The sequence below is a fragment of the Schistocerca nitens genome, chromosome 12 (assembly GCF_023898315.1).
Source record: "Schistocerca nitens isolate TAMUIC-IGC-003100 chromosome 12, iqSchNite1.1, whole genome shotgun sequence".
NCBI classification, from domain to species: domain Eukaryota; kingdom Metazoa; phylum Arthropoda; class Insecta; order Orthoptera; family Acrididae; genus Schistocerca; species Schistocerca nitens.
In genome coordinates, this window is record NC_064625.1 from 30,886,377 (window position 1) to 30,913,690 (window position 27,314).

Sequence of the window (27,314 nt, forward strand, 5' to 3'; positions counted from 1 at the left end):
GCATCTTTGGTGGCACTTGTGTACGTCGCCTGTCCGTTGTAGGTTGCCTTGAAAATGGCGGGGTGTTCTCCCGCCGAAATATCGGCGGTCGCTGAAAGTGTTACCTGGCTGAATTCCCGGAAGTTATTTGAAAGTTGTATAGGCCAGGAGAAACTCGGGTCTCAGCTACTGACTTGTCTCAACTGCCCCAGCATAGATGGTGTACAAGAGTCAGGTGTTTTGTCTTTGACTACACATTATTGAGGTTGAGGTAGAGCCAACATTTATTAATCAATATACCTTTTGGGCCATGTGGTCCACAGCTCAGGCTACAGCTGAAAAATAGTTCAGTTTACAACAAATTTTCAACTTGCTGGTGCTTGTATACCTCCAGTACTACGTTCTCAGCATCACCTCGGTGAGATAACTTGCAATCCAGTCTCTTCGACCTATTGGTCTCCTTGTCTCATATAGTAAAGTCATTGAGACACAAGTCACGTGCCCTGGGTAGCAACTACTTGGCAAAGGCGGCATGGTGCTCGTGGTAGATCGGGTACGTCTCGTGGTGCAGTACTGGTGGCGCTACCGGGTACTCCGGACCCAACCCACCCAGAAACAGCCTCTTGAAGCCCGCCATTCCAGCCACGGCGAGCGCCATCTTGCTGAGGAGGAGCGCCTTGCCTGACAGCACGGCCATCAGTTGGAAGCCCAGCGGCACCAGGAATGACGACATCACCATGTATCCCATCACCACCAGCGGGAACATGTGCTTGTACTGGTGCCGGTAGCGTATGCGGCGACCTGGAAACAACAGGCAAGGTCGTGAAGCTCAATATTACCATGTAGCCCATCACCACCACCACCAGCAACAAGTGCTTGTACTGGTGCCGACAGTATTTCGAAGCAGCCCTAAAACAATTCACACTGTCATCACAGATTCCAGTGCCATGACGAACTACGACATTGCCATGCAACCCATCAGTGCCAGTGGGAATGTATGCCAGAAATATATGTGTCGATCTTGAAACACTACACAACAATGGTCATGAATCTCATTGGTACCAAGAACCACGACACCACAATTTAGTCAGTCATCACCAGTGGGAACACATGCTAGTTTCTTGTGCTGGTAGTGTGTGCGGCAGCCTGGAAACAGTACACAGTCATCATAAGGTCTGTTGCTACTGGGAACTACAAAATCATCATATAGCCCATCACAAACAGCAGGAATATGTGTTTGTACTGGTGTCAGTAGCATATGTGGCAGCCCACAAACAACACACAGTCATGATGATGCCCAATGCCATCAGGAATGATGATATCACTAACAGTGGGAACATGTGCTTTTACTGGAGCTGATGCATGTTTGATGACCTGAAAAAAACAGGTACGTGTCATGAGATCAGATGGTACCAGGAACAACAGTATCAGCTTGTAGCCAATTACCGCCAGTGGAAACAAGTGGTTGTACTAGTACCAGAAGTGTATGTGGCGACGTGGAAACAGAATACTCAGTTATCGTGGAGTCCAGTGCCCCCAGAAACAACGACTAGCCCATTATCACCAGCGGGAACATGTGATTGTTGTGGTAGTGTATGCAGTGGTGGTTGTGGTTGTTTTTAGGGAAGGAGACCAGACAGCGAGGTCATCGGTCTCATTGGATTAGGGAAGGACGGGGAAGGAAGTCGGCCGTGCCCTTTGAAATGAACCATCCCGGCATTTGCCTGGAGCGATTTAGGGAAATCACGGAAAACCTAAATCAGGATGGCCGGACGCGGGATTGATGTACGCAGTGGTATGAAAATGTTACAGACAGTCACTGTGAAGCCAAGTGCGACCAGGAGCGACGACGTCACCGTGTAGCGCACCCCCACCAGCAGTAAGACGTGCTCTTTCTGGTACCGATACATATGTGGCGTTCTGGAAACATCATAGTTAATCGTAATGAGATCAGGCAATACAAGGAACAACAACACCACTGTGTAGCCCATGACGACCAACATAAGTATGTGCTTGTATTTTTGCCTGTAGCTTAAATGGCAGTCTCGAAACGACAGAGTATGCATAAAGATCCATGACCGAAAAACAACAATATCAGCACGTAGCCAACCATCATCTATGGGCGTATGTGTTCGTGCTGGTGTCAGTAGCCGAACTGGAAGGAAAATGGAGAGTCGTCATGAGCTCAAGTGGTTTCACAAAAAATAGCATCAGGGGCGGTCATAAAAAGCTAATCACCACCAAGAAAAAATCAATTCGAGTAATCATTTTTTGTTTGTCTGGAGGTACAAGTCTGCAGTATTGGTACACAATGAAACGTTGGTGCAAGGGTACCTCCGAATGCCCCTAGAGCAAGCAAAACAAAATGGCGTAGCCCAGTAATAAATGTGTGGCAATATCAGCCAGGAGGCCCCATCTCGAGTTGCTCAACCATCTAGAGGCAGTCTTTCCATTCGACACGACTTTAGGAAGATTGCTCGTCCATTAAGATGAGATGAAATGATTGGGAGACCACAGACACCCAAGTCCCCAAACAAAGAATATCTCAGACCCTGCCGGGAATCGAACGCGGCCCCTGCAATCTAGACCGAGCAACGCTAATAATGGGCCACAAACTGTGGCCCACAGTCCACTAATAAAGCAGAGTGCGGTGCAGGGAAACAAGGCTGCAACAACTCATGCTGTGTTGGCGGAAGTGTAGTCATATGACGCTGTGGTTACATAGATGAGAAGGCTGAATAACGAAGAAAGAAGTGGCAGAAAAGTCTCTGTGAAGAATCGAGAATCGCAGTGGAAGCGCAGAGATCTGGTGCTCAAAAGAAAGGCACATCGCAATCGGCGCAATAGTGAAAAGAATGAAAGTAAGTAAGGGATCACTTTTCAACGTCTTGGTCGACATTCTGAACATGGGAAAGGTCGTCCACCACTAGGTTCCACGATTGCTCAAACCCATTCAACAGGCCTATAAAACTGAGATGGCAACGTAATAGTTGCATCTGTGTCAGGCCAGTCGAGGTGGCTTCTTCAGCCGCCTAACCACTGGGGAAGAGTTGACGGTTGTTACGACTTGAAAGCACAGGAACAAACCAAGCAGTGGAAGCGTTGGGACTCATTACCACTAAAAAAGGCGAAGGCCCAACCAGGGCAATGTTCTGCTGGATATTGTTTGGAAATGGCATGTCATGGTGCAGACAAGATGTGCTCAGAAGGAGCAAACTGTCGAAGGAGCATACCACCAAATCCTCGTGACCTGCTTGCTGGTGGTTGTCAAGAAGAAGAGACACAGGAAGTTACAGGGTGTTTCAAAAATGACCGGTATATTTGAAACGGCAATACAAACTAAACGAGCAGCGATAGAAATACACCGTTTGTTGCAATATGCTTGGGACAACAGTACATTTTCAGGCAGACAAACTTTCGAAATTACAGTATTTACAATTGTCAACAACAGATGGCGCTGCGGCCTGGGAAACACTATAGTACGATTTTTCCACATATCCACCATGCGTAGCAATAATATGGCGTAGTCTCTGAATGAAATTACCCGAAACCTTTGACAACGTGTCTGGCGGAATGGCTTCACATGCAGATGAGATGTACTGCTTCAGCTGTTCAATTGTTTCTGGATTCTGGCGGTACACCTGGCCTTTCAAGTGTCCCCACAGAAAGAAGTCACAGGGGTTCATGTCTGGCGAATAGGGAGGCCAATCCACGCCGCCTCCTGTATGTTTCGGATAGCCCAAAGCAATCACACGATCATCGAAATATTCATTCAGGAAATTAAAGATGTCGGCCGTGCGATGTGGCCGGGCACCATCTTGCATAAACCACGAGGTGTTCGCAGTGTCGTCTAAGGCAGTTTGTACCGCCACAAATTCACGAAGAATGTCCAGATAGCGTGATGCAGTAATCGTTTCGGATCTGAAAAATGGGCCAATGATTCCTTTGGAAGAAATGGCGGCCCAGACCAGTACTTTTGAGGATGCAGGGACGATGGGACTGCAACATGGGGCTTTTCGGTTCCCCATATGCGCCAGTTCTGTTTATTGACGAAGCCGTCCAGGTAAAAATAAGCTTCGTCAGTAAACCAAATGCTGCCCACATGCATATCGCCGTCATCAATCCTGTGCACTATATCGTTAGCGAAAGTCTCTCGTGCAGCAATGGTAGCGGCGCTAAGGGGTTGCCGCGTTTGAATTTTGTATGGATAGAGGTGTAAACTCTGGCGCATGAGACGATACGTGGACGTTGGCGTCATTTGGACCGCAGCTACAACACGGCGAACGAAAACCCGAGGCCGCTGTTGGATCACCTGCTGCACTAGCTGCGCGTTGCCCTCTGTGGTTGCCGTACGTGGTCGCCCTACCTTTCCAGCACGTTCATCCGTCACGTTCCCAGTCCGTTGAAATTTTTCAAACAGATCCTTTATTGTATCGCTTTTCGGTCCTTTGGTTACATTAAACCTCCGTTGAAAACTTCGTCGTGTTGCAACAACACTGTGTTCTAGGCGGTGGAATTCCAACACCAGAAAAATCCTCTGTTCTAAGGAATAAACCATGTTGTCTACAGCACACTTGCGCGTTGTGAACAGCACACGCTTACAGCAGAAAGACGACGTACAGAATGGCGCATCCACAGACTGCGTTGTCGTCTGTATCTTTCACATCACTTGCAGCGCCATCTGTTGTTGAAAATTGTAACTACTGTAATTTCGAAAGTTTGTGCGCCTGAAAATGTACTGTTGTCCCAAGCATATTGCAACAAACGGTGTATTTCTATCGCTGCTCGTTTAGTTTTTATTGCCGTTTCAAATATACCGGTCATTTTTGAAACACCCTGTATCTAAGAACCAAGGTCACACACGCTACTTCTTCTCTGTACTCTACCAATATGTCATCTAGTGAAACCACTGATGGGCAGCCATTTTTAGAATGATGATGATGTCTCCTCCAAGTCATCCATTCTTGCGGAAAACGTGTCATGTTGGAGGATATGTCAAGAAGCAATAACACCAACAACACTAAGTTTTTGGAATGATATTAAAAACTGTATCACGACCATTCAGACAGATCCCGATGATCACAGGTTCCTCTCAGAGTATGCTGATAAAATAGCTCCATATTTAGCAATTATATACAACCACTCGCCCACAGAAAAATACGTACCTAAAGACTGGAAAATTGCTCAAGTCACACCAATACCCAAAATGGGAACTAGGAGTAATCCACTGAATTACAGGCCCATATCACTAACGTTGATTTGCAGTAGGGTTTTAGAACATATACTGTATTCGAACATTATGAAGTACCTCGAAGAAAACGATTTATTGACATATAGTCAGCACGGATTCAGAAAATTTCGTTCTTGTTGAACACAACTACCTCTTTATACTCGTGAAGTAATACGAGGTGTGGCTAGAAAAAAACCGGACTAGTAGTGGTGAAACAATAAAACGAATGCAATAAGGCTGAAAGTCGCGTGGCCTGTCACGTGACTCTCGCTCCGCCTACTGCTCGAGTTTCATCTGCCTCCTGCACTCAGTCTGCCTGTGGCGTCTGTTTTAAGTAGTTGACGTTTTGTCTGTGCGTCGGAAAATGTTGAGTGTACAGAAAGAACAGCGTTTCAAACTAGGAAAATCTGCAAGTGAAACGTTTGTAATGTTACAACAAGTGTACGGCGATGATTGTTTATCGCGAACACAAGTGTTTGAGTGGTTTAAACGATTTAAAGATGGCCGCGAAGACACCAGTGATGACACTCGCACTGGCAGACCATTGTCAGCAAAAACTGACATCAAAGGGATTGTGCACATTGATTGGGTACCAGAGGGACAAACAGTGAATCAGCATTACTACATTAGCGTCCTGGCTACCCTACGTGAGCGAGTACGGAGAAAACGGAACGATTTGTGGAGAAAAAAGTCATGGATCCTTCACCAAGACAATGCCCCAGCTCACAGTGCGTTGTCAGTGAAGACGTTTTTGGCAAAACACAACATTCCCATCTTAGATCATCCACCCTACTCACCTGATTTGGCCCCCTGTGACTTTTTTCTTTTCCCTAAAGTCAAGTCAGCTTTGAAAGGAACTAGATTTGAGACTGTTGAAGCAGTAAAAGAAAAAGCGACGGAAGTAATGTATGGACTTACCGAAAATGATCTGCAGCATTGCTATGAACAGTGGAAAATTCGTATGGAGCGGTGTAGAGACCGAGGAGGAGAGTACATTGAAGGAGATAACATGAAATTGTAAATAATTGTAAATAAATGTTTTTTCCAGCATCAGTCCGGTTTTTTTCTAGCCGCACCTCGTAAGTGCTATCGACAGGGGATGTCAAATTGATTCCATACTTTTTAGATTTCCAGAAGGCTTTCGACTCTGTTCCTCACAAGCGTCTTCTAATCAAACTCCGTGCCTACGGAGTATCGCTTCCGCCCTGTTATGGAGTACTGCTGTGTGGTGTAAGATCCGCATCGGGTGGGACTGACGGATGACATCGAAAAAGTACAAAGAAGGGCAGCTCGTTTTGTATTATCGCGAAATAGGGAAGATACTGTCACAGACATGATACGTGAATTGGAGTGGCAATCATTAAAACAAAGGCCTTTTTCGTTGCGACGGGATCTTCTCATGAAACTTCAGTCACCAGTTTTCTCCTCCGATTGCGAAAACATTCTGTTGGCTCCCACCTACATAGGGAGAAATGATCATCACGATGAAATAAGAGAAATCAGGGCTCGCATGGAAAAATTTAAGTGCTCTTTTTCTACGAAGAATAATTCAGGAGACATGGCTTCATAAAGGTTTAGATACCTGCAAAACTAGTTTTTCCTTAAAATGGCGCGTAGCAAAACTTCAGCATCAGTGATGAAGTAGTAATTTATTGCTTCTTGAGGTATCATCTCCATTCGCAACTAACTTTGCATTTGTTATCTACAAACGTCACTGAATTTACCTGCTAAATTATCACATCAGTCATGAAGTTTTAATTTATTACTTCTTGTCTAACAACTCCATTCGCAACACACTTTGCATTTATTATCTACACACATCACTGAAATTACCTACAAAATTACATCATTCTATAACACGTAGTTCAAAAGAGATGAACTCAAACACTGGCATGCGCAAGAAACTTGCTTCTGTTAAAAATGCAGCGCAAGTTATCCACTTTATATTCATTCAGCGTTTCATAACGAGAGCACTTAAGCGGCTTGTACTAAACTTTAAGCCTAATTTCAAGCTTCTCGTAAAAGTTTACTCGCCTGCACGTATAAAGTAACTTTCCTCATTTTCAAGTAGACGTTTAAAGCTGTTTTGTGTATGTATTCAGACAAACGGGGGGTCACTGATAATCGATAAAAAGAAAACATAGCACATTCAAAATCTCGGTGAGCTTGATATCATTGGTTCTTATGCACAGTTTTACTATAGACCAGCGCTCTTCACCGAGACAGTTTACCGTAAACAACAATCTTTGGCTGTAAGGTGGCCTGAAGACTTCTTGGACGTCACAATGGTTACTCTTGAGAAGAAAAAGCAAGCCAAGAAGTGTAGTGATTATAGAACAATTAGTCTGATCTCGCATGTGGCAAAGATCATTGCAAAATACTAAATAGACAGTTGTAAAACAAAACTGAAGAAGTGATGGAAGAAGACCAGTTTGGCTTCAGGAAAGGAAAAGGGACCAGAGACGCCATTGGCATGATGAGGATATTGTCAGAGAGAGTTTTGGCCGTCAACGAAGAAGTTTGCGCTTGTTTTATAGACTGGCAGAAGGCCTTCGACAGAGTGAATTGGAATATATTGATGAACAACCTTAAGGAAATAGGAATCAACTGGAGAGATCGGAGACTTATAAGGAACTTGTACCTGGGACAAAGGCTAAAGGTACGACTGAACTACGGAGAAACGAACAGTGTGGAAATAGGAAGAGGAGTGAGACAAGGATGTTGTCCGTCGCCAAGTCTCTTCAACCTGTATGGAGAGATGCTGGCGAGAGAAGCGCTGAAAGGATGCGGAAACTTCAAAGTAGGAGGACGTCTCATCAACACCATCAAGTATGCAGACGACCTGGTAGTGCTCGCCAAAAATCAGAGACAGCTGCAACACATGATGAACAATTTGGTGAAAACGGGAAGAAAATACGGCATGGAAACCAACATAGAAAAATCAAAAGTGATGCGTATACCAAAACGAGAGAAACACTTGAAGATAACTGTTGACAATCGGGAACTGGAAAACGTGAATCAGTTCAAGTACCTTGTAAGTTTTATCACAAAGGATTCCCACTACACCAACGAAATCCGAGCAAGAATCGCCATGGCCAAAGCTGCTTTCAACAAGAAGAGGACTCTGCTGACCAGAAAGTTGAGTTTGGCACTGAGGAAAAAACTGATAAAGTGCTACATTTGGAGCATTGCACTGTATGAAGCAGAGACATGGACCATCAGAAAGAAGGATAAAAAATACTTAGAGAGCTTTGAAATGTGGTGCTGGAGGAGAATGGAAAAGATCAAGTGGACAGATCGCATAAAAAATGACGATGTACTGCGAAGAGTAGGAGAGAAGTATTCTACGTACAGTTCTCCAGAGAAAGGCAAACTGGATTGGATATGTACTTAAATACGAGGGACTCATACATGATGCCATCGAAGGGAAACTCAGAGGAAACGCAGGACGAGGAAGAAGAGGAATACAACAGCTGGACGGCATGAAAGGTGGAAGGAGATAAAACAGACCGAAGGAAGAAGCTCAAGACAGGGAACAGTGGAATCAGAAATTCTCCGTACGAAGACATGGACCTGCCACTAGGCAGAAAACTACATAATCATAATAATAATAATAATAATAATAATAATAATAATAAGACGTCGTTAAATGCGAACACGCTTGTTAAGTTAAAATTGAAATTAACATCTACAGAAGATTTCTAGTCATTTCGTAAAGATACTCTGCGAAAGTTATAGAATGAAAAATATGACGATAGAAACAGTTAAAAATATCGCTTGAATTGTTCAAATGGCTCTGAGCACTATGGGACTTAACATCTGTGGTCATCAGTCCCCTAGAACTTAGAACTACTTAAACCTAACTAAGGACACCACACACATCCATGCCCGAGGCAGGATTCGAACTTGCGACCGTAGCGGCCGCGCGGCTCCGGACTGAGCGCCTAGAACCGCTAGACCACCGCGGCCGGCTCGCTTGAATTGTGCAACACACAGCTTACTGTAACTTATCACTCTATTCTAAAGTACATAAAAGCTATTTCGCCAGTACTTCTGCGTGATGATACTACTACAGAAGTACATTCTAAAGGCGTGAAATGCAGTGCCGGGAAAAAATTCAACAGCGTCAAGAACAAGGTCAATTTACTGACAACTGGTGTGACACTTAACTGATCATTTAAAGAGTACTAGCATCGCATGTGGTCGAAATTTGACCAGCTGCGTCAGTGAACCTTATCTGTGATGGCAGATGTCATGTATCTTAAAGTGTGGGAAATTTTAGTCGCAGAACTCATCCGTGGCATATGTGGCATGGCAGCTACGTATATTCTGGAAATAATTCTCTGATTTCTCTTTAACTGTTCGATCATTTGAAGGGAGTCTCTGATACACTGCGTTGGAAAATAAATTTTGTGTCAACGGCGGCAAATTAACTTTACTCTTATGACAACACAGTGTGAATGCCGTTGTATCACGTTACCTCTCCACACAACAATTAAGGCTCTTCTGCTCTTCGTCTTTCAGTCCGATCGGTTAATATTCTTCTTCGAGGCATAGCCTAAAACAAATATAGTTTCCTTATAATGTAAGGGACGTTGTATCTACTCAAAATGAAGATAATGAAAATTAGGAACACACTAAATTTTGTGGTGACTGCGACAAACGAACACAGATTTACTACCGTTTACTCTCAGAGCAAACTAAGGGAAAAAACGACGCTAACAAACAACGTTTGTTGTTTGTTTTCCCCGACGGCTCCGTTACTACGTTTCGGTTTCCACTGTCGGCAATATCAACAACGTAGCAGTTGCGGCATTGTAGCTGTCCGCTATGCGTGTGTTACTACAAATGAGCTATCTGCAACGTTTAAACATGAACGTCCCTAGAGTGCAATTTCACGAAACGTTGTTACTTTCGTGCGTCGTTTCTACCGTCGCACCTGATCGATGAGCAAGGGAGAGGTTGGTAGCTCTTCAATTGTCGATGTTCAGGTATTGGAGATTTTAATGCGTAATAGAGAATGTAACATCAGTATTATGAATGTGAAGGCCTCTTCTCCCTTTTAGTACCCTTAACGGCTACGTAAACGCACTGCTTTTTCTTTGTGCACATCTATGGTAGAGTGATTTTATAATTACACACATCAAAAAAAATTTTTGCATCACTTTGGTTCCGAGTGTTTCGAAACCTATACAGAAAATTGGAATAGAGATGAACATAAACATCATTTCCGCCCTTTTTATTGCTTATGAAAACCATACATTGCATGTTGTACCACCATACAGCGAGACCTTCAGAGGTGGTGCTCTAAATTTCTGTACACAGCGGTACCTATAATACCCAGTAGCACGTCCTCTTGCCTGTTTTCGTCGTGTCATACTAACCGCAAGTTCATCAAGGCACTGCTGGTCCAGATTGTCCCACTCCTCAATGGCGATTCGGCATAGATCCCTCATCCCTCAGAGTGGTTGGTGGGTCACGTCGTCCATAAACAGCCCTTTTCAATCTAACGCAGGCATGTTCGATAGGGTTCATGTATGGAGAACATGCTGGCCACTCTAGTCGTGCGATGTCGTTATTCTGAAGGTAGTCATTCACAAGATGTGCACGATGCAGGCGCGAATTGTCGTCCATGAAGACGCATGTTACACTAGCGGTCGTGGGATGGCATTCACGTATCGTACAGCCGTTTCAGCGTCTTCCGTGACCACCAGCTGCGTACGTCGGCCCCACACAATGCCACCCCAAAACAGCAGGGAACCTCCACCTTGCTGCTCTCACTGGACAGTGTGTGTATGGCGTTCAGCCTGACTGGGTTTCCTCCGAACACGTCTCCGACGATTTTCTGGTTGAAGGCATATGCGACACTCATCGGTGAAGAGAACGTGATGCCATTCGCCAGCGGTCCATTCGGTGTTTTGCTGGGCTCATCTATACCGTGCAGCATGGTGTCGTGGTTTCGAAGATGGAACTCGCCATGGACGTCGGGTGTGAAGTTGCATATCATGCAGCCTATTGCGCACAGTTTGAGTTGTAACACGACGTCCTGTGGTATGACGGTGGCGTTGTTGTCAGGGTTCCTCCGGGCCATAATCCGTAGGTAGCGGCCATCCACTGCAGTAGTAGCCCTTGGGCGGCCTGAGCGAGGCATGTTATCGACAGTTCCTGTCTCTCTGTATCTCCTACATGTCCGAACAACATCGCTTTGGTTCACTCTGAGACGGATGGACAGTTCCCTTGTTGAGAGCCCTTTCTGGCTCAAAGTTACAATGCGGACACGATCGAAGCATGGTATTGACCGTCTAGGCATGGTTGAACATGGAGTAGTGAGCTCATGAGGTCAGTGAGCTCACCACATCTACGCCATACAAGTGTATGTCCGTCACTATCATTCAAACAGAAGCTACTCTCATCACTGAAGACGACTCAGTGCCATTCCACTCTCCAGTCAACTCTTTTACACGAGCCGTGTACCTCCTTCCTGGTGGAATGACTGGAACTGATGGGCTGCCGGACCCTATCTGCCTAATAGCCGCAGCTCATGTATGGTTGTTTACATCTTTTGGGGGGGGAAGGGGTGTTGTGACATCCCTGAACAGTCAAGCGGACTCCGTCTGTGATACAGTATCCACAGTCAACGTCTATTTTCAGGAGTTCTGGGAACTGGGGTGATGCAAAACTTTTTTTGATGTGTGTATACAAGGACCATTGGCCTCCTTGCACAACTAATATTCAAAATCGTACTTCAATTTTCATGTTGGCGTATTAATGATCCATCAGACCAAATGAAACACATGAGTCACAGCAAAGGGTGCACGAACAGTCGCATCAATTCACAGTGTGTCCTACCCCGGCGGCAACGCGGACGTGTACACTCGCATGCAGACGATCATCCTGCGATATACAGTCCCAACCATCTTGCGCCTTTTGTTGCAATTCGGCAAGCCCTAGAATAACGTTTAAGTTCCCGCTTCACCTTGCCCCACACGTATCCAATTGATGCGAGACCTGGTAATGTTGCAGACCAGGGCAGTTGTTGTACACCACGAAGACCACGTTACATCGCAACAGCCGCTTGTGGACGTGCATTGTCCTGCTGAAAAAGCACTCCACCTTTTCCGTTGATGAAAAGCAGCTATATACGGACGTGCATTGTACTGCTGAAAAAGCACTCTACCTTTCTGTTGAAGAAAAGCAGCCATATGTGAATGTGCATTGTCCTGATGAAAAAGCTCTCCACCTTTCTGTTGCAGAAAAGCAACCATATGTGGACATGCACTGTCCTGCTGAAAAAGCACACCACCTTCCTGTTGCAGAACTGCAGCCATATTTGGATGTGCATTGTCCTGCTGAAAAAGCATTCCATCTTTCTGTTCAAGAAAAGCAGCCATATGTGGACATGCATTGTCCTGCTGAAAAAGCACACCACCTTCCTATTGAAAAAAAGCAGCCATATGTGGATGTGCATTGTCCTGCTGAAAAAGCATTCCATCTTTCTGTTCAAGAAAATCAGCCATATGTGGACATGCACTGTCCTGCTGAAAAAGCACACCACCTTTCTGTTGAAGAAAAGCAGCCAATTCCGGACGTGCATTGTCCTGCTGAAAAACCACTCTACCTTCCTGTCGAAGAAATGGGAAATGGGAGCAGCAAGGGGATAACATCCTGTACAGTTTAGTGGGCACTGGTTACTTTTCTCTGCGGAAACACCAAATGAGACTCCGAGTAGTAACTGATGCTCCCTCACACCCTGAAGCCTGGGATGGTACAAATGTGTCACGGGCGAGTGCATTCTAGAGCTCATGAAGTCAGTGAGCTCACCACGTCTACGCCATACAAGTGTATGTCCGTCACTATCATTCAAACAGAAGCTACTCTCATCACTGAAGACGATTGAGTGCCATTCCACTCTCCAGTCAACTCTTTTACAACACCAGACTAGCCGTGCTTGGCAGTGTCGTGGTGTCTGTGGACATAGGCATACCTGGCATTAATCCTGCCGCACACGGTTCCCGGTGGTCCCTGGTGACACATGAGGTGCCACATGTGCCCAGAGTTCGTCCCTGGTTGACATTCGGTCGGCTACCACTGCTCTGATTATGCATTGATCTCCACGTGTGGGTGTACTATGTGGACATCCAGAACCTGTATGTTCCACAGACCACTGTTGAAAGCAGCACACACCAGCAAAACATTGTGCCCATCACGTGCAGTAGATGGTACACCCAATTTCTTGCAGGCGCACCATTCAAATGGCTGAAGCTGTTCAGGAGCAGTATGTTGGTGGGACATGAACGTACCCCACAGGGGATGTTGCAGACATCGTTCACCTCTAAACTCAGCACAGTTACCACTGCAGAGCCAGCCGCTGTGGCCGAGCGGTGCTAGGCGCTTCAGTCCGAAACCGTGCTGCTGATACGGTCAGATTCGAATCCTGCCTCGGGCATGGATGAGGGAGGTCCTTAGGTTAGTTAGGTTTAAGTACACTACTGGCCATTAAAATTGCTACACCAGGAACAAATGCAGATGATAAACGGGTATTCAATGGACAAATATATTATAGTAGAACTGACATGTGATTACATTTTCACGCAATTTGGGTGCATAGATCCTGAGAAATCAGTACCCAGAAAAACCACCTCTGGCCGTAATAACGACCTTGATACGCTTGGGCATTGAGTCAGAGCTTGGATGGCGCGTACAGTTACAGCTGCCCATGCAGCTTCAACACGATACCACAGTTCATCAAGATTAGTGACTGGCGTATTGTGATGAGCCAGTTGCTCGGCCACCATTGACCAGATGTTTTCAATTGGTGAGAGATCTGGAAAATGTGCTGGCCAGGGCAGCAGTCGAACATTTTCAGTATCCAGAAAGGCCCGTACACGACCTGCAACATGCGGTCGTGCATTATCCTGCCGAAATGTAGGGTTTCGCAGGTATCGAATGAAGGGTAGAGCCACGTGTCGTAACACATATGCAATGTAACGTCCACCGTTCCGAGTGCCGTCAGTGCGAACAAGAGGTGACCGAGAAGTGTAACCAATGGCACCCCATACCATCACGCCGGTTGATACGCCAGTATGGCGATGACGAATACACGCTACCAATGTGTGTTCACCGCGATGTCACCAAACCGGATGCGGCCATCATGATGCTGTAAACAGAACCTGGAGTTATCCGAAAAAATGACGTTTTCCCTTCGTGCACCCAGGTTCGTCGTCGAGTATACCATCGCAGGCGCTCCTGTGATGCAGCGTCAAGGGTAACCGCAGCCACGGTCTCCGAGCTGATAGTCCATGCTGCTGCAGACGTCGTCGAACTGTTCGTGCAGATGGTTGTTGACTTGCAAACGTCCCCATCTGTTGACTCAGGGATCGAGACGTGCCTGCACGATCCGTTACAACCATGCGGATAAGATGCCTGTCATCTCGACTGCTAGTGATACGAGGCCGTTGGGATCCAGCACGGCGTTCCGTATTACCCTCCTGAACGCACCGATTCCATATTCTGTTAACAGTGATTGGTTCTCGACCAACCTGAGCAGCAAAGTCGCGATACTGTAAACCGCAATCGCGATAGGCTACAATCCAACCTTTATCAAAGTCGGAAACGTCATGGTACACATTTCTCCTCCTTAGACGAGGCATTACAACAACCTTTCACCAGGGAACGCCGGTCAACTGGTGTTTGTGTATGAGAAGTCAGTTGGAAACTGTCCTCATGTCAGCACGTTGTAGGTGTCGCCACCGGCGCCAGTCTTGTGTGAATGCTCTGAAAAGCTAATCATTTGCATATCACAGCATCTTCTTCCTGTCGGTTAAATTTCGCGTCTGCAGCACGTCATCTTCGTTGTGTAGCAATTTTAATGGCCAGTAGTGTATTAAAAATCCTGTGCACTGAAAGTGAAGCCACCTCAAGATATATACAGGGTGAAGATAAATTAAACCGACAGACTACAGGGCGGATCCCTGATTGGTGCCGGCCGCTGTGACGGAGCAGTTCTAGGCACTTCAGTTCGGAACCGAGGGCCTGCTACGGTCGCAGGTCGAATCCTCAGTCAGGTATGGATGTGTGTGATGTCCTTAGGTTAGTTAGGTTTAAGCAGTTCTAAGTTCTAGAGGACTGATGACCTCAGATGTTAAGTCCCATTGTGCTCAGAGGCATTTGAACCATTTGAACCACCTGCAGAGCCAAAACTCAGGGCGCAGATAGAGGCCTCCTGCGTGTCATCTGATCACCAATGGCCGGCACAAATGAGTCATTAACACTGCAACCCTTCAGTATGCGCTTATTGTACTCAGGTGCAACTGGACATAGTAGTCAGTCGTGTTGCACTTTTTTTCCTCAGTGTAGTAACATGTAGCCAATGGCCTTGCCACAGTGGGAGACCGGTTCCCATCAGATCACCGAAGCTAAGAGCAGTCAGGCTTGGTTAACTCAGATGCGTCACCATCCGGGTCTGCTGAGTGCTGTTGGTAAGCGGGGTGCACTCAGCCCTTGTGAGACCAACTGAGGAGCTACTTGATCGGGAAGTAGTGGCACTGGTCACGGACCGTGACAATGGTTGCTGCCCATATGCCGCTCCAAATGCACATCAGGTGATGCCTACAGGCTGAGGAAGACACGGCGGCCGGTCGGTGCCGTTGGTCCTGTTCGGACGGTGTTATACTTTTTTTTTTGTACTACTACTTAAGTTGGAGTGTAGAGTTTTTTACACTACTGCCCATAAAAATTGCTGTACCACGAAGATGACGTACTACAGAGGGGACATTTAACCGACAGGAAGATGCAGTGATAGGCTAATGATTAGCTTTTCAGATCATTCACACAAGGTTGGCGCCGGTGGCAACACCAACAACGTGCTGACATGAGGAATGTTACCAACCGATTTCTCATACACAAACAGCAGTTGACCGGCGTTGCCTGGTGAAACGTTGTTGTGATGCCTCGTGTAAGGAGGAGAAATGCGTACCATCACGTTTCCGACTTTGATAAAGATCGGATTGTAGCCTATCGCGGTTGCGGTTTATCGTATCGCGACATTGCTGCTCGCGTTGGTCGAGATCCAATGACTGTTAGCAGAATATGGAATCGGTGACTTCAGGAGGGAAATACGGAACGCCGAGCTGGATCCTAACGCCCTCGTATCACTAGCAGTCGAGATGACAGGCATCTTATCCGCACGGCTGTAACGGATCTTGCAGCCACGTCTCGATCCCTGAGTCAACAGATGGGGACGTTTGCAAGACAACAACCATCTGCACAAACAGTTCGACGACGTTTGCAGCAGCATGGACTATCAGCTCGGAGACCGTGGCTGCGGTTACCCTTGACGCTGCATCTCAGACAAGAGCCCCTGCGATCGTGTACTCAACGACGAACCTCGATGCACGAATGGCAAAACGTCATTTTTTCGGATGAATCCTGGTTCTATCATGATGGTCGCATCCGTGTTTGGCGTCATCGCGATGAACGCACGTTTGAAGCGTGTATTCGTCATCCCCATACTGGGGTATGATCCGGCGTCATTGTATGGGGTGCCATTGGTTACACGTCTCGGTCACCTCTTGTTCGCTGTGACGGGACTTTAAACAGTGGGAGTTAGATTTCAGATGTGTTACAACCCTTGGCTTTACCCTTGATTCAATCCCTGCGAAACCCTACATTTTAGCAGGATAATGCACGACCGCATGTTGCACCTCCTTTACGGCCCTTCTGGATACAGAAAATGTTCGACTGCTGCCCTGGCCAGCAAATTCTCCAGATCTCTCACCAATTGGAAACGTCTGGTCAATGGTGGCCGAGCAACTGGCTCGTCGCAATAGGCCAGTCACTACTCTTGATGAACTGTGGTATCGTGTTGAAGCTACATGGGCAGCTGTATCTGTACACGCTATCCAACCTCTGTTTGACTCAATGCGAGGCGTATCGAGGCCCTTATTACGGCCAGAGGGGGTTCTTCTCGGTACTGAATTCTCAGGATCTATGCACCCAAATTACGTGAAAATGTAATCACATGTCCGTTCTAGGGTAATATATTTGTCCAGTGAATACCCGTTTATCATCTCCATTTCTCCTTGGTGTAGCAGTTTTAATGGCCAGTAGTGCATGTCATCGTCATGTTGCTGTTGTGTTTAGCCATGGTTACTTACGTCAATCTTTTATGTTCTTGCAGTGTTTATCAACAATGAAATCCCCCTTCCCCCAAAGCTTCGACGAGCGGCCTTTAGGCCTTGGCCCGCTTTCTCGGCGACCGTGCAAGGAGAACATCCGTTAGTGGCGGGGGGGGGGGGGGGGGGGGCGGTAAGGCGAGTGGGTCGTTCTGGTTGAAGAACACACGCCCCGCGCTTCCTGCCTTCTTTTACGCTCCCGTACGCTCTGGAGCAGAGTGGCCACCATACTAGCGAGTAACCCAAAGAGGCCGGGCGGCTCTTAATGGGACGAAGGGCCAAGTGGAGAGCCAGCTGCCAGTACAACCTGTGTGTGTGTGTGAGAGAGAGAGAGAGAGAGAGAGAGAGAGAGAGAGAGAGAGAGAGAGTGCTTTGTGTGTTTGCAGGCAGCCGGCCGCTGTGTGCGAGCGGTTCTAGGCGTTTCTGCTGCGATCGCAGGTTCGAATCCTGCATCGGACAGGGATGTGTGTGATGTCCTTAGGTTAGTTCGGTTTAAGTAGTTGTAACTCTAGGGGACTGATGAGCTCAGATGTTAAGTCCCATAGTGCTCAGAGCCATGTTTGCAGGCATGCGAGCGAACCGAACGCTATAAAATGCACATAAGCAAGAAGAAAACCAAGCAGAAGTTTGGTTAGGAAATTAAAGTCCAGGTAGAAGAAAGAAGTAGAAACTTTTGAGCCTATGAGACAGTAAGTTTGGCACAGGCGGCAAAGAACTGGAAATGACAACTAAACCGAATTCACAGTATCTTGAAAAGAGCTTGTAATATGAATATGAACGAAAGTCGAACAAACGCAACGGAGTGTAGTCAAATTAAATCGGGCGATGCTGAGCGAACTAGATTACCAAATGATACACCGAAAGTAATTGATGACTTTTGCTACTCTGGCAGCGGACACAATGGTTAGAGGAAAGAAAATGCAGATAGGCAACAGCAATAAAAGCCAGAATCAGATTTTCACTCTGCAGCGGAGTGTGCGCTGATATGAAACTTCCTGGCAGATTAAAACTGTGTGCCGGACCGAGACTCGAACTCGGTAACTTTGCCTTTCGCGGGCAATTGCTCGACCAACTGAGCTACCCAAGCACAACTCACGCCCCGTCCTCACAAATTTACTTCTGCCAGTACCTCGTCTCCTACCTTCGAAACTTTACAGACGCTCTCCTGCGAACCTTGCAGAACTTCTCATTCTAGAAACATCCCCCAGGTTGTGGCTAAGCCATGTCTCCGCAATATCCTTTCTTTCAGGAGTGGTACTTCTGCAAGGTTCCCAGGAGAGCTTGTTTAAAGCCTGGAAGGTAGGAGACGAGCTACTGGCAGAAGTAAAGCTGTGGGCGCGGGGCGTGAGTCGTGCTTGGGTAGCTCAGTTGGTAGAGCTATTGCCCGCGAAAGGCAAAGGTACCGAGTTCGAGTCTCGGTCCGGCACACAATTTAATCAGCAATAAAAACATTTGTGAATGACAGGAGCCTGCTAAAGTATAATATAAAGTTCTTTTAAAAGACATCATGTTCACTTTTAGCTGTAGATGTAACTCTTACTGACACGCATGCTGAGGTGTGCATGTCAATAACAAATCTGTTTATGTGATTAATAATAAAACGAGTCAACCACTTCGTTTCATGTAACTTTATTTATTCTGGGACTAGTGAGTAATATTTGTTGCGCCTTTAACAAGTCTAATATGCTGATTTTCACCCCAGCAAGGCTGTGCTAAACTTCTGGATAACATTTTTAAATGGTTTCGTGATGCGTTCGGTTGACATTCTCTTTAATCGGTGTAGGACTGTACCATTTGCAAGAATCTAAAACTAAATCATTATACACTGGATGCATTAGTCTCACTTATGAATTTAACTTTGGAACAGATCATATCTAGAGTTATATTAGGACAATTGTAAGTTCCTCTATGAACTATTCTTTAAAGGTATATTATGCCAAGTATGTCTTGGCCCTATGAATGCATGCAATTTTCATAAAATACGATTAATTCAGAAATAGTTGAAACTTCCTGGCAGATAAAAACTGTGTGCCGGACCGAGCCTCGAACTCGGGACCTTTGCCTTTCGCGGGCAAGTACTCTACCAACTGAGCTACCCAACCACGACTCACGCCCCGTCCTCACAGCTTTACTTCTGCCAGTACCTCGTCTCCTACCTTCCTAACGCACACTCCGCTGTAGAGTGAAAATTTCATTTCAGAAAAAGTTATTCGCTATTCCAGGAAAACATTACTTTCGAGCAGTTCTTGCAAAGCTCTTGTATAGATAGATGTTTCTAAGGTATTTACACTAGGGTATTACAATTATATTATTAAAGTTCATTAGTAACGAGGTTCCCGAATTTACTGCCCTACAGGAAAGTTCTTGCGCTGCAAGCGTTCTTGGGAACGAGAGCGGACTGCAACTCGAAGTGGAAGGCTCTGAGATATTTAACGAATCGTAGATATATACCGGAACGACAAATTAGAGGCCACAGCAGTGGGAGTTGGTTGGGTTGTTTGGGGGAAGAGATCAAACAGCGAGATCATCTGTCTCATCGGATTAGAGAAGGACGGGGAAGGAAGTTCGCCGTGCCCTTTCAAAGGAACCATCCCGGAATTTGCCTGGAGCGATTTAGGGAAATCACGGAAAATCTAAATCAGGATGGCCGGATGCGGGATTGAACCGTCGTTCTCCCGAATGCGAGTCCAGTGTGCTAACCACTGCGCCACCTCGCTCGGTAGCAGGGGGAGTATTCACTGCAGTAGCTAAGAATATTGTCTCTTTTGAGGTCGAAGTTGACTGTGATAGTGAAGTTATCTGGTCACGTACAACAGGTGTAGGTGAAACCAAATTAATTGTTGATGTCTTTACCTGGCACCTGATTCTGCTGAGACAGCTCTAGAGACACTAAAAAAAAAGGGGGGGGGGGGGTACGGTCAAGAGCACGTAAATATCAAGATCACGCAATACTAGTTAGACTCGGATGTCTATGGATTCATTGCGGAGGGTACAGGCAAACAATCACGCGATATACACTGTAAGACAACAAGTGTCTGGAGCAGTTGTTATATCGGTTACTGCTGCTTCAGCGGCAGGTTATCAACATTTGACTGAGTTTGAACGTGGTGTTGTAATTGGCGCACGACCGATGGGACACAGCATCTACGAGGTAGTGGTGAAGTGTGGATTTTCCTGTACGACCATTTCACGAGTGTACTGTAAATATCAGGAATCTGGTAAAACATCAAATCTCCGACATCGCTGAGGCCGGAGAAACATCCTGCAAGAACGGGACCGACGACGACTGAAAGGAATCGTTCAACGTGACGGAAGTGCAACACTTCCTGAGATTTCAATGCTGCGCCATCAGCAAGTGTCAGCGCGCGAACCAGTCAACGAAACATCATCGATATGGGCTTTCCGAGCCGAAGGCCCGCTCGTGTCCCCTTGATGACAGCGTGACACACAACTTGAAGGGCTCGCCTGGGTCCGTCAACACCGACATTGGACTGTTGATGACTGGAAACATGTTGCCTGATCGGACGAGTCTCGTTTCAGATTATATCGAGCGGATGGGCGTATGGAGACAACCTCTTGAATCCATCGATCCTGGAAGTCAGTAGGGAACTGTTCAAGCTGGTGGAGGCTCTGTAATGGTGTGTAAACGTCCTGTCTGATCACCTGCATCCATTCTTGTCCATTCTGCATTCCGACGGACTTGGGCAACTCCAGCAGGACAATGCGACACCTCGCACGTCAAGAACCGGTTCCAGAAACACTCTTCTGAGTTTAAACACTTCCACTGGCCAGCAGACTCCCCAGACATGAACATTATTTAACATATCTAGGATGTCTTGCAACGTGCTGGTAGAAGAGATCTCCATCCCCTCGTACTCTTATGGACTTACGAACAGCCCTGCAGGATTCATGGTGTCAGTTCCCTCCTGAACTACTTCAGACATTAGTCGAGTCGATGCCACGTCGTGTTGCGGCACTTCTGCGTGCTCGCGGGTGTATCAGTTTCTTTGGCTCTTCAGTGCACTTTTGAATCCGTTTCTAGAAAGCTCTCTTGAGCAGGTAGTTCGGCAGCCCACACGCAGTGGAGATATCTTAGACCTTGTAGCTACAAATAGGCCGGACCTCATCCATATTGTCAGCACAGAAACATCCATAATGTCAGCATAGAAACTGGAATTCGCAATCATGGTGTCGTTATAGCAACTATGGTTATGAAAGTTTAATTCCTGATATTTACAGTACACTCGTGAAATGGTCGTACAGGAAAATCCCCACTTCACCACTACCTCGTAGATGCTGTGTCCCATCGGTCGTGCGCCAATTATAACACCACGTTCAAACTCAGTCAAATGTTGATAACCTGCCACTGAAGCAGCAGTAACCGATATAACAACTGCTCCAGACACTTGTTGTCTTACAGTGTATGTCGCGTGATTGTTTGCCTGTACCCTCCGCAATGAATCCATAGGCATCCGAGTCTATACTTGGTTTGTTAAAACTAACTAGTATTGCGTGATCTTGATATTTACGTGCTCTTGACCGTACCCCCCCCCTTTTTTTTAGTGTCTCTAGAGCTCTCACAGCAGAATCAGGTGCCAGGTAAAGACATCAACAATTAATTTGGTTTCACCTACACCTGCTGTACGTGACCAGATAACTTCACTATCACAGTCAACTTCGACCTCAAAAGAGACAATATTCTTAGCTACTGCAGTGAAAGACTAGGAGAGTATTTCTGCTATATAGAACAGATAAGCAGTTATTAGCATCGCATTTAGGCTGTGAATTGGTATCACCTACTTCCAGTAAGATGGATGCAGAGGACTTATGGGCAAAGTTTAAGCAGATTGTAAACGGTGGTCTAGAGACTTACGTGCGTAGCAAGTGGATGAAGGATGGAAAAACCCACCATGTTTTAATAACTAAATTTATCGGATGCTGAGGAAGCAGAGAGTGTTGCACTCTCGGTTCACAAGGGAGCGCGTAAATGACGACAAGCAAAGGTTAGTGGAGATACGTGCGTCTGTATGCACGAAGCATACAACTACTACCATCACACCTTAGCAAAAAATCTGGCAGAGAAACCGAGAAAATTCTGGTCTTACGTCATATCGCTAAGTGGGTCTAAAGCTTCCATTCGGTCCCTTTTTGACCAGTTGAATAATGGAAAACGAAAGCCGAAATTTTGAATTTCACGTTCAAGAAATCGTTCACACAGTACAGTCGTACAAACATAGCGTCATTTGACCATCCGACAGATTTTATTATGGGCGACATAGTAATAAGTATCCCTGGCGTAGAGAAACAACTGAAGAATTTGAAAGCTTCAAATGGTGCAAATGGCTCTGAGCACTATGGGACTTAACTTGTGAGAGCATCAGTCCCCAAGAACTTAGAACTACTTAAACCTAACTAACCTAAGGACATCACACACATCCATGCCCGAGGCAGGATTCGAACCTGCGACCGTAGCGGTCGCGCGGTTCCAGACTGTAGCGCCTAGAACCGCTCGGCCACCCCGGCCGGCATTTGAAAGCAAATAAATCACTACGTCTGTATGGAATTCCTGTTTGATTTTACAAAGAGTACTCAACAGCACTGGTCCCTTACCAAGTTTGGATTTATCATGAATCTCTCACCGAGCACGAAGTCCCAAGCGACTGAAAAAAGCGCAGGTGACACCAGCGTATAAGAAAGGTAAAACAACGGACCCGCAAAATTACAGAACAATATCCTTATCTTCTGTTTGTTGCAGAATCCTTGAACGTACTCTCAGTTCGAATATAATAAAATTTCTTGAGACTGAGAAGGTTATGCCCACAAATCAGCGTGGTTTTCGAAAGCATCGCTCGTGCGAAACTCAGCTTGCCCCTTTCTCTCATGATATGCTGCGAACTATGGATGAAGGGAAACAGGCAGAGTCCATTTTTCTAAATTTCCGGAAAGCATTCGACACGTTGCACCATCGCAGGCTGTTAAAGAAGGTACGAGAATATAGAATAAGTTTACAGATAGGTGAGTGGCTCGAAGACTTCTAAAGCAAAAGAACCCAATGCGCTGTTCTCGACGGCGAGTGTTCATCAGAGACAAGGATATCGTCAGGAGAGCCCCAGGGAAGTGTGATAGGACCGCTGTTGAGCAGTCACCTACTTGTCGTTTAAGTATCTGGGAGTAACTTTGCAAAGCGCTGTGAGATGGAACGAGCGTGTGAGAACTGGGTTAGGGAAGGCAAATGGTCGACTTCGGTTTATTGGGAGAATCTTAGGAAGGAGTGGTTCACTTGTAAATGAGACCGCATATAGGAAGCTGTTCTTGAGTACTGCTCGAATGTTTCGTATCCGTACCAGGTCGTATTGGAGGACATTGAAGCAATTCAGAGGCAGGCTGTTAGATTAGTTACCGGTAGGTTCGAACAACGCGTGTCACGAAGAAGCTTCGGGAACTCAAATAGGAATCCCTAGAGGGATGGTGACGCTCTTTTCGAGAAAATTTAGGGCACCGGCATTTGAAGCTGACCGCCGAACGATTCTACCGCCGCCAATACACGGTGCTCGTAGGTACCACGAATATAAGATACGAGAAATTAGGGCTCATGAGGAGGCATATAGACAGTCGTTTTTTCCCTCGTTCTATCTGCGTGTGGAAGAGGAAAGGAAATGGCTAGTACTGGCGCAGAGTACCCTCCGCCACGCACTGTACGGTGGCTATGCAGATGTAGGTGTAGATGCAGATCATCGCCCACCCCAAACCAGTAAAGATACAAACTTCAGATTCGCATAGGGTGTTGATCTTTTACTGTAGACATCGCTCCAGAAGGGATTTTTCGATACTCCACTTATAAGGCCGTGATGTAGAAGATGGGACTTTTCTTTTTATATATATCGATATTAACACAATTTATGGAGGTAGAAGTGATAAAGTAGGTATTTGGTTTGATGAGCAGAAATAAACAAATACGAGTATAGGAATTTTTGGAAATTTAACCCCTATGGGGGCGTAATAGTAGATGAAACTTTTTATTGAAAATAAATCATTATGAAAGAACTACCAGAGAATGAACAATGAAAACGGTATTTGACTTCTCGGTTACATATTTTAAAAAAATGTGCTTTGAAGTGATTTTGGAAGTTCACCATCTATGGGGCTGAAGTGGGAGATTAAAGCCGGCCGCGATGGCCAAGCGGTTCTAGGCGCTACAGTCTGGAACCGTGCGACTGCTACGGTCGCAGGTTCGAATCCTGCCTCGGGCATGGATGTATGTGATGCCCTGGGGCAGTTCTAAGTTCTAGTGGACTGATGACCTCAGATGTTAAGTCCCATAGTGCTCAGAGCCATTTGAACCATTTTTTTCGGAAGATTAAAAGTTTTTTGAAAATATTTCATAATGAAAGCGTTTTTAAAGCTAAATCTCTGAAAATTTGAATTTGGTCTCTCGGTTCGAAATTTAACAATACATGTTTCACTGTTTATGGAAATTCAACACCTATGGAGTTAAATAGGTGATGAAACTTTTTATGGATATATTTCATTACGGAAGCCCTTTTGAAGCCAAATCCACGAAAATTTCTTTTTGGCTTCCTTTTCGGAAATAAAAATATTGGCCTTGCACTTTTTTGGAAGGTCAGCGCCTAAGTGGGCGAAACAGGGAGCGAAATGTTTTCTGAAAATATTTCGTAACGAAAGCATTTTTAAACCTAAATTTGTTTAAATTGGTTAGTTGCCTTCTCGGCGGGAAATGAAGAAATAAGAGTTTCCCTGTTTTTGGAGACTCAACCCGTAAGAGTTTGAATCGGGGGATAAACATCTTTAGGAAAATATTTCGCTACATAAGAAAATTAAACTACATATATAAAACTTTGTATTTCACTTATCGGTTGGATATAAAGAAATATGCGTAAGGCGATGAAAGTTTTCACTGAAATATCAGAACAATAATTCGAAAGGCATGATTAACAAAAACCTTGGACTTACGGTACCAGAATCGCTTTTCGGTCGGAAGTGCGACTATCGTTCTATGGCTATAATTGTTGTTGTGGTCTTCACTCTTGAGACTGGTATGATGCAGCTCTCCATGCTAATCTGTCCTGTGTAATCTCCTTCATCTCCCAGTACCTACTGCAACCTACATCCTTCTGAATCTGCTTAGTGTATTCATCTCTTGGTCTCCCTCTACGATTTTTACCCTCCACGCTGCCCTCCAATGCTAAATTTGTGATCCCTTGATGACTCAGGACATGTCCTACCAACCGATCTCTTCTTCTAGTCAAGTTGGGCCACAAATTTCTCTTCTCCCGAATTCTATTCCATACCTCATTAGCTACGTGATCTACCCACCTAATCTTCAACATTCTTCTGTAGCACCACATTTCGAAAGCTTCTATTCTCTTCTTGTCCAAACTATTTATTGTCGATGTTTCACTTCCATACATGCCTACACTCCATACAAATACTTTCAGAAACGACTTCCTGACATTCCATGTAGGCTTTCACGACCGGCGTCTTCATCAATAAACACTTCCGGGCTAAGTTGCCGTGGTCGATCTGTAGAACTACTTCTACCTGACGTTTCGTTCTCAACTACGGAGAACATCTTCTCCGTAGTTGAGAACGAAACGCCAGGGAGAAGAAGTTCTACAGATCGATCACGGCAACTTAGCCCGGAAGTGTTTATTGATGACTTCCTGACACTTAAATCTATACTCGATGTTAACAAATTTCTCTTCTTCAGAAACGCTTTCCTCGCCATTGCCAGTCTACATTTTATATCCACTCTACTTCGACCATCATCAGTTATTTTGCTCCCCAAATAGCAAAACTCCTTTACTACTTTAAGTGTTTTATTTCCTAATCTAATTCCCTCAGCATCACCCGAATTAATTCGACTACATTCCATTATCCTTGTTTTACATTTGTTGATGTTCATCTTATATCCTCCTTTCAAGACACTGTCCATTTCGTTCAACTGCTCTTCCAAGTCCTTTGCTGTCTCTGACAGAATTACAATGTCATCGGCGAACCTCAAAGTTTTTATTTCTTCTCCCTGGATTTTAATACCTACGCCAAATTATTCTTTTGTTTCCTTTACTGCTGGCTCAATATACAGATTGAATAACATCGGGGAGAGGCTACAACCCTGTCTTACTCCCTTCCCAACCACTGCTTCCCTTTCATGTCCCTCGACTTTTATAACTGCCAGCTGGTTTCTGTACAAATTGTAAATAGCCTTTCGCTCCCTGTGTTTTACCCCTGCCACCTTTAGAATTTAAAAGAGAGTATTCCAGTCACTATTGTCAAAAGCTTTCTCTAAGTCTACAAATGCTAGAAACGTAGGTTTGCCTTTCCTTAATCTTTCTTCTAAGATAAGTCGTAAGGTCAGTATTGCCTCACGTGTTCCAACATTTCTACGGAATCCAAACTGATCTTCCCCGAGGTCGGCTTCTACCAGTTTTTCCATTCGTCTGTAAATAATTCCCGTTAGTATTTTGCAGCTGTGGCTTAATAAACTGATAGTTCGGTAATTTTCACATCTGTCAACACCTGCTTTCTTTGGGATTGGAATTATTATATTCTTCTTGAAGTCTGAGGGTACTTCGCCTGTCTCGTACATCTTGCTCACCAGATGGTAGAGTTTTGTCAGGACTGGTTCTCCCAAGGCCGTCAGTAGTTCTAATGGAATGTTGTCTACTCCCGGGGCCTTGTTTCGACTCAGGTCTTTCAGTGCTCTGTCAAACTCTTCACGCAGTATCGTATCTCCCATTTCATCTTCATCTACATCCTCTTCCATTTCCATAATATTGTCCTCAAGTACATCGCCCTTGTATAGACCCTCTGTATACTCCTTCCACCTTTCTGCTTTCCCCTCTTTGCTTAGAACTGGGTTTCCATCTGAGCTCTTGATGTTCATACAAGTGGTTCTCTTTTCTCCAAAGGCC

At 45.5% G+C, this 27,314-nt stretch overlaps 1 protein-coding gene across 1 annotated transcript in view; it reads right to left on the minus strand.

Annotated features, from left to right (window-relative positions):
- Positions 1–357: 357 nt before the first annotated feature.
- LOC126214880 (uncharacterized) overlaps positions 358–27,314 on the minus strand; it is a 127,782-nt gene continuing 100,825 nt past the window's right edge. The window contains exon 4 of the mRNA XM_049941526.1: positions 358–780. Within this exon, the coding sequence (XP_049797483.1) occupies positions 494–780 (287 nt within the window). The 3' untranslated portion in view covers positions 358–493. The remainder of the gene's footprint in view (positions 781–27,314) is intronic.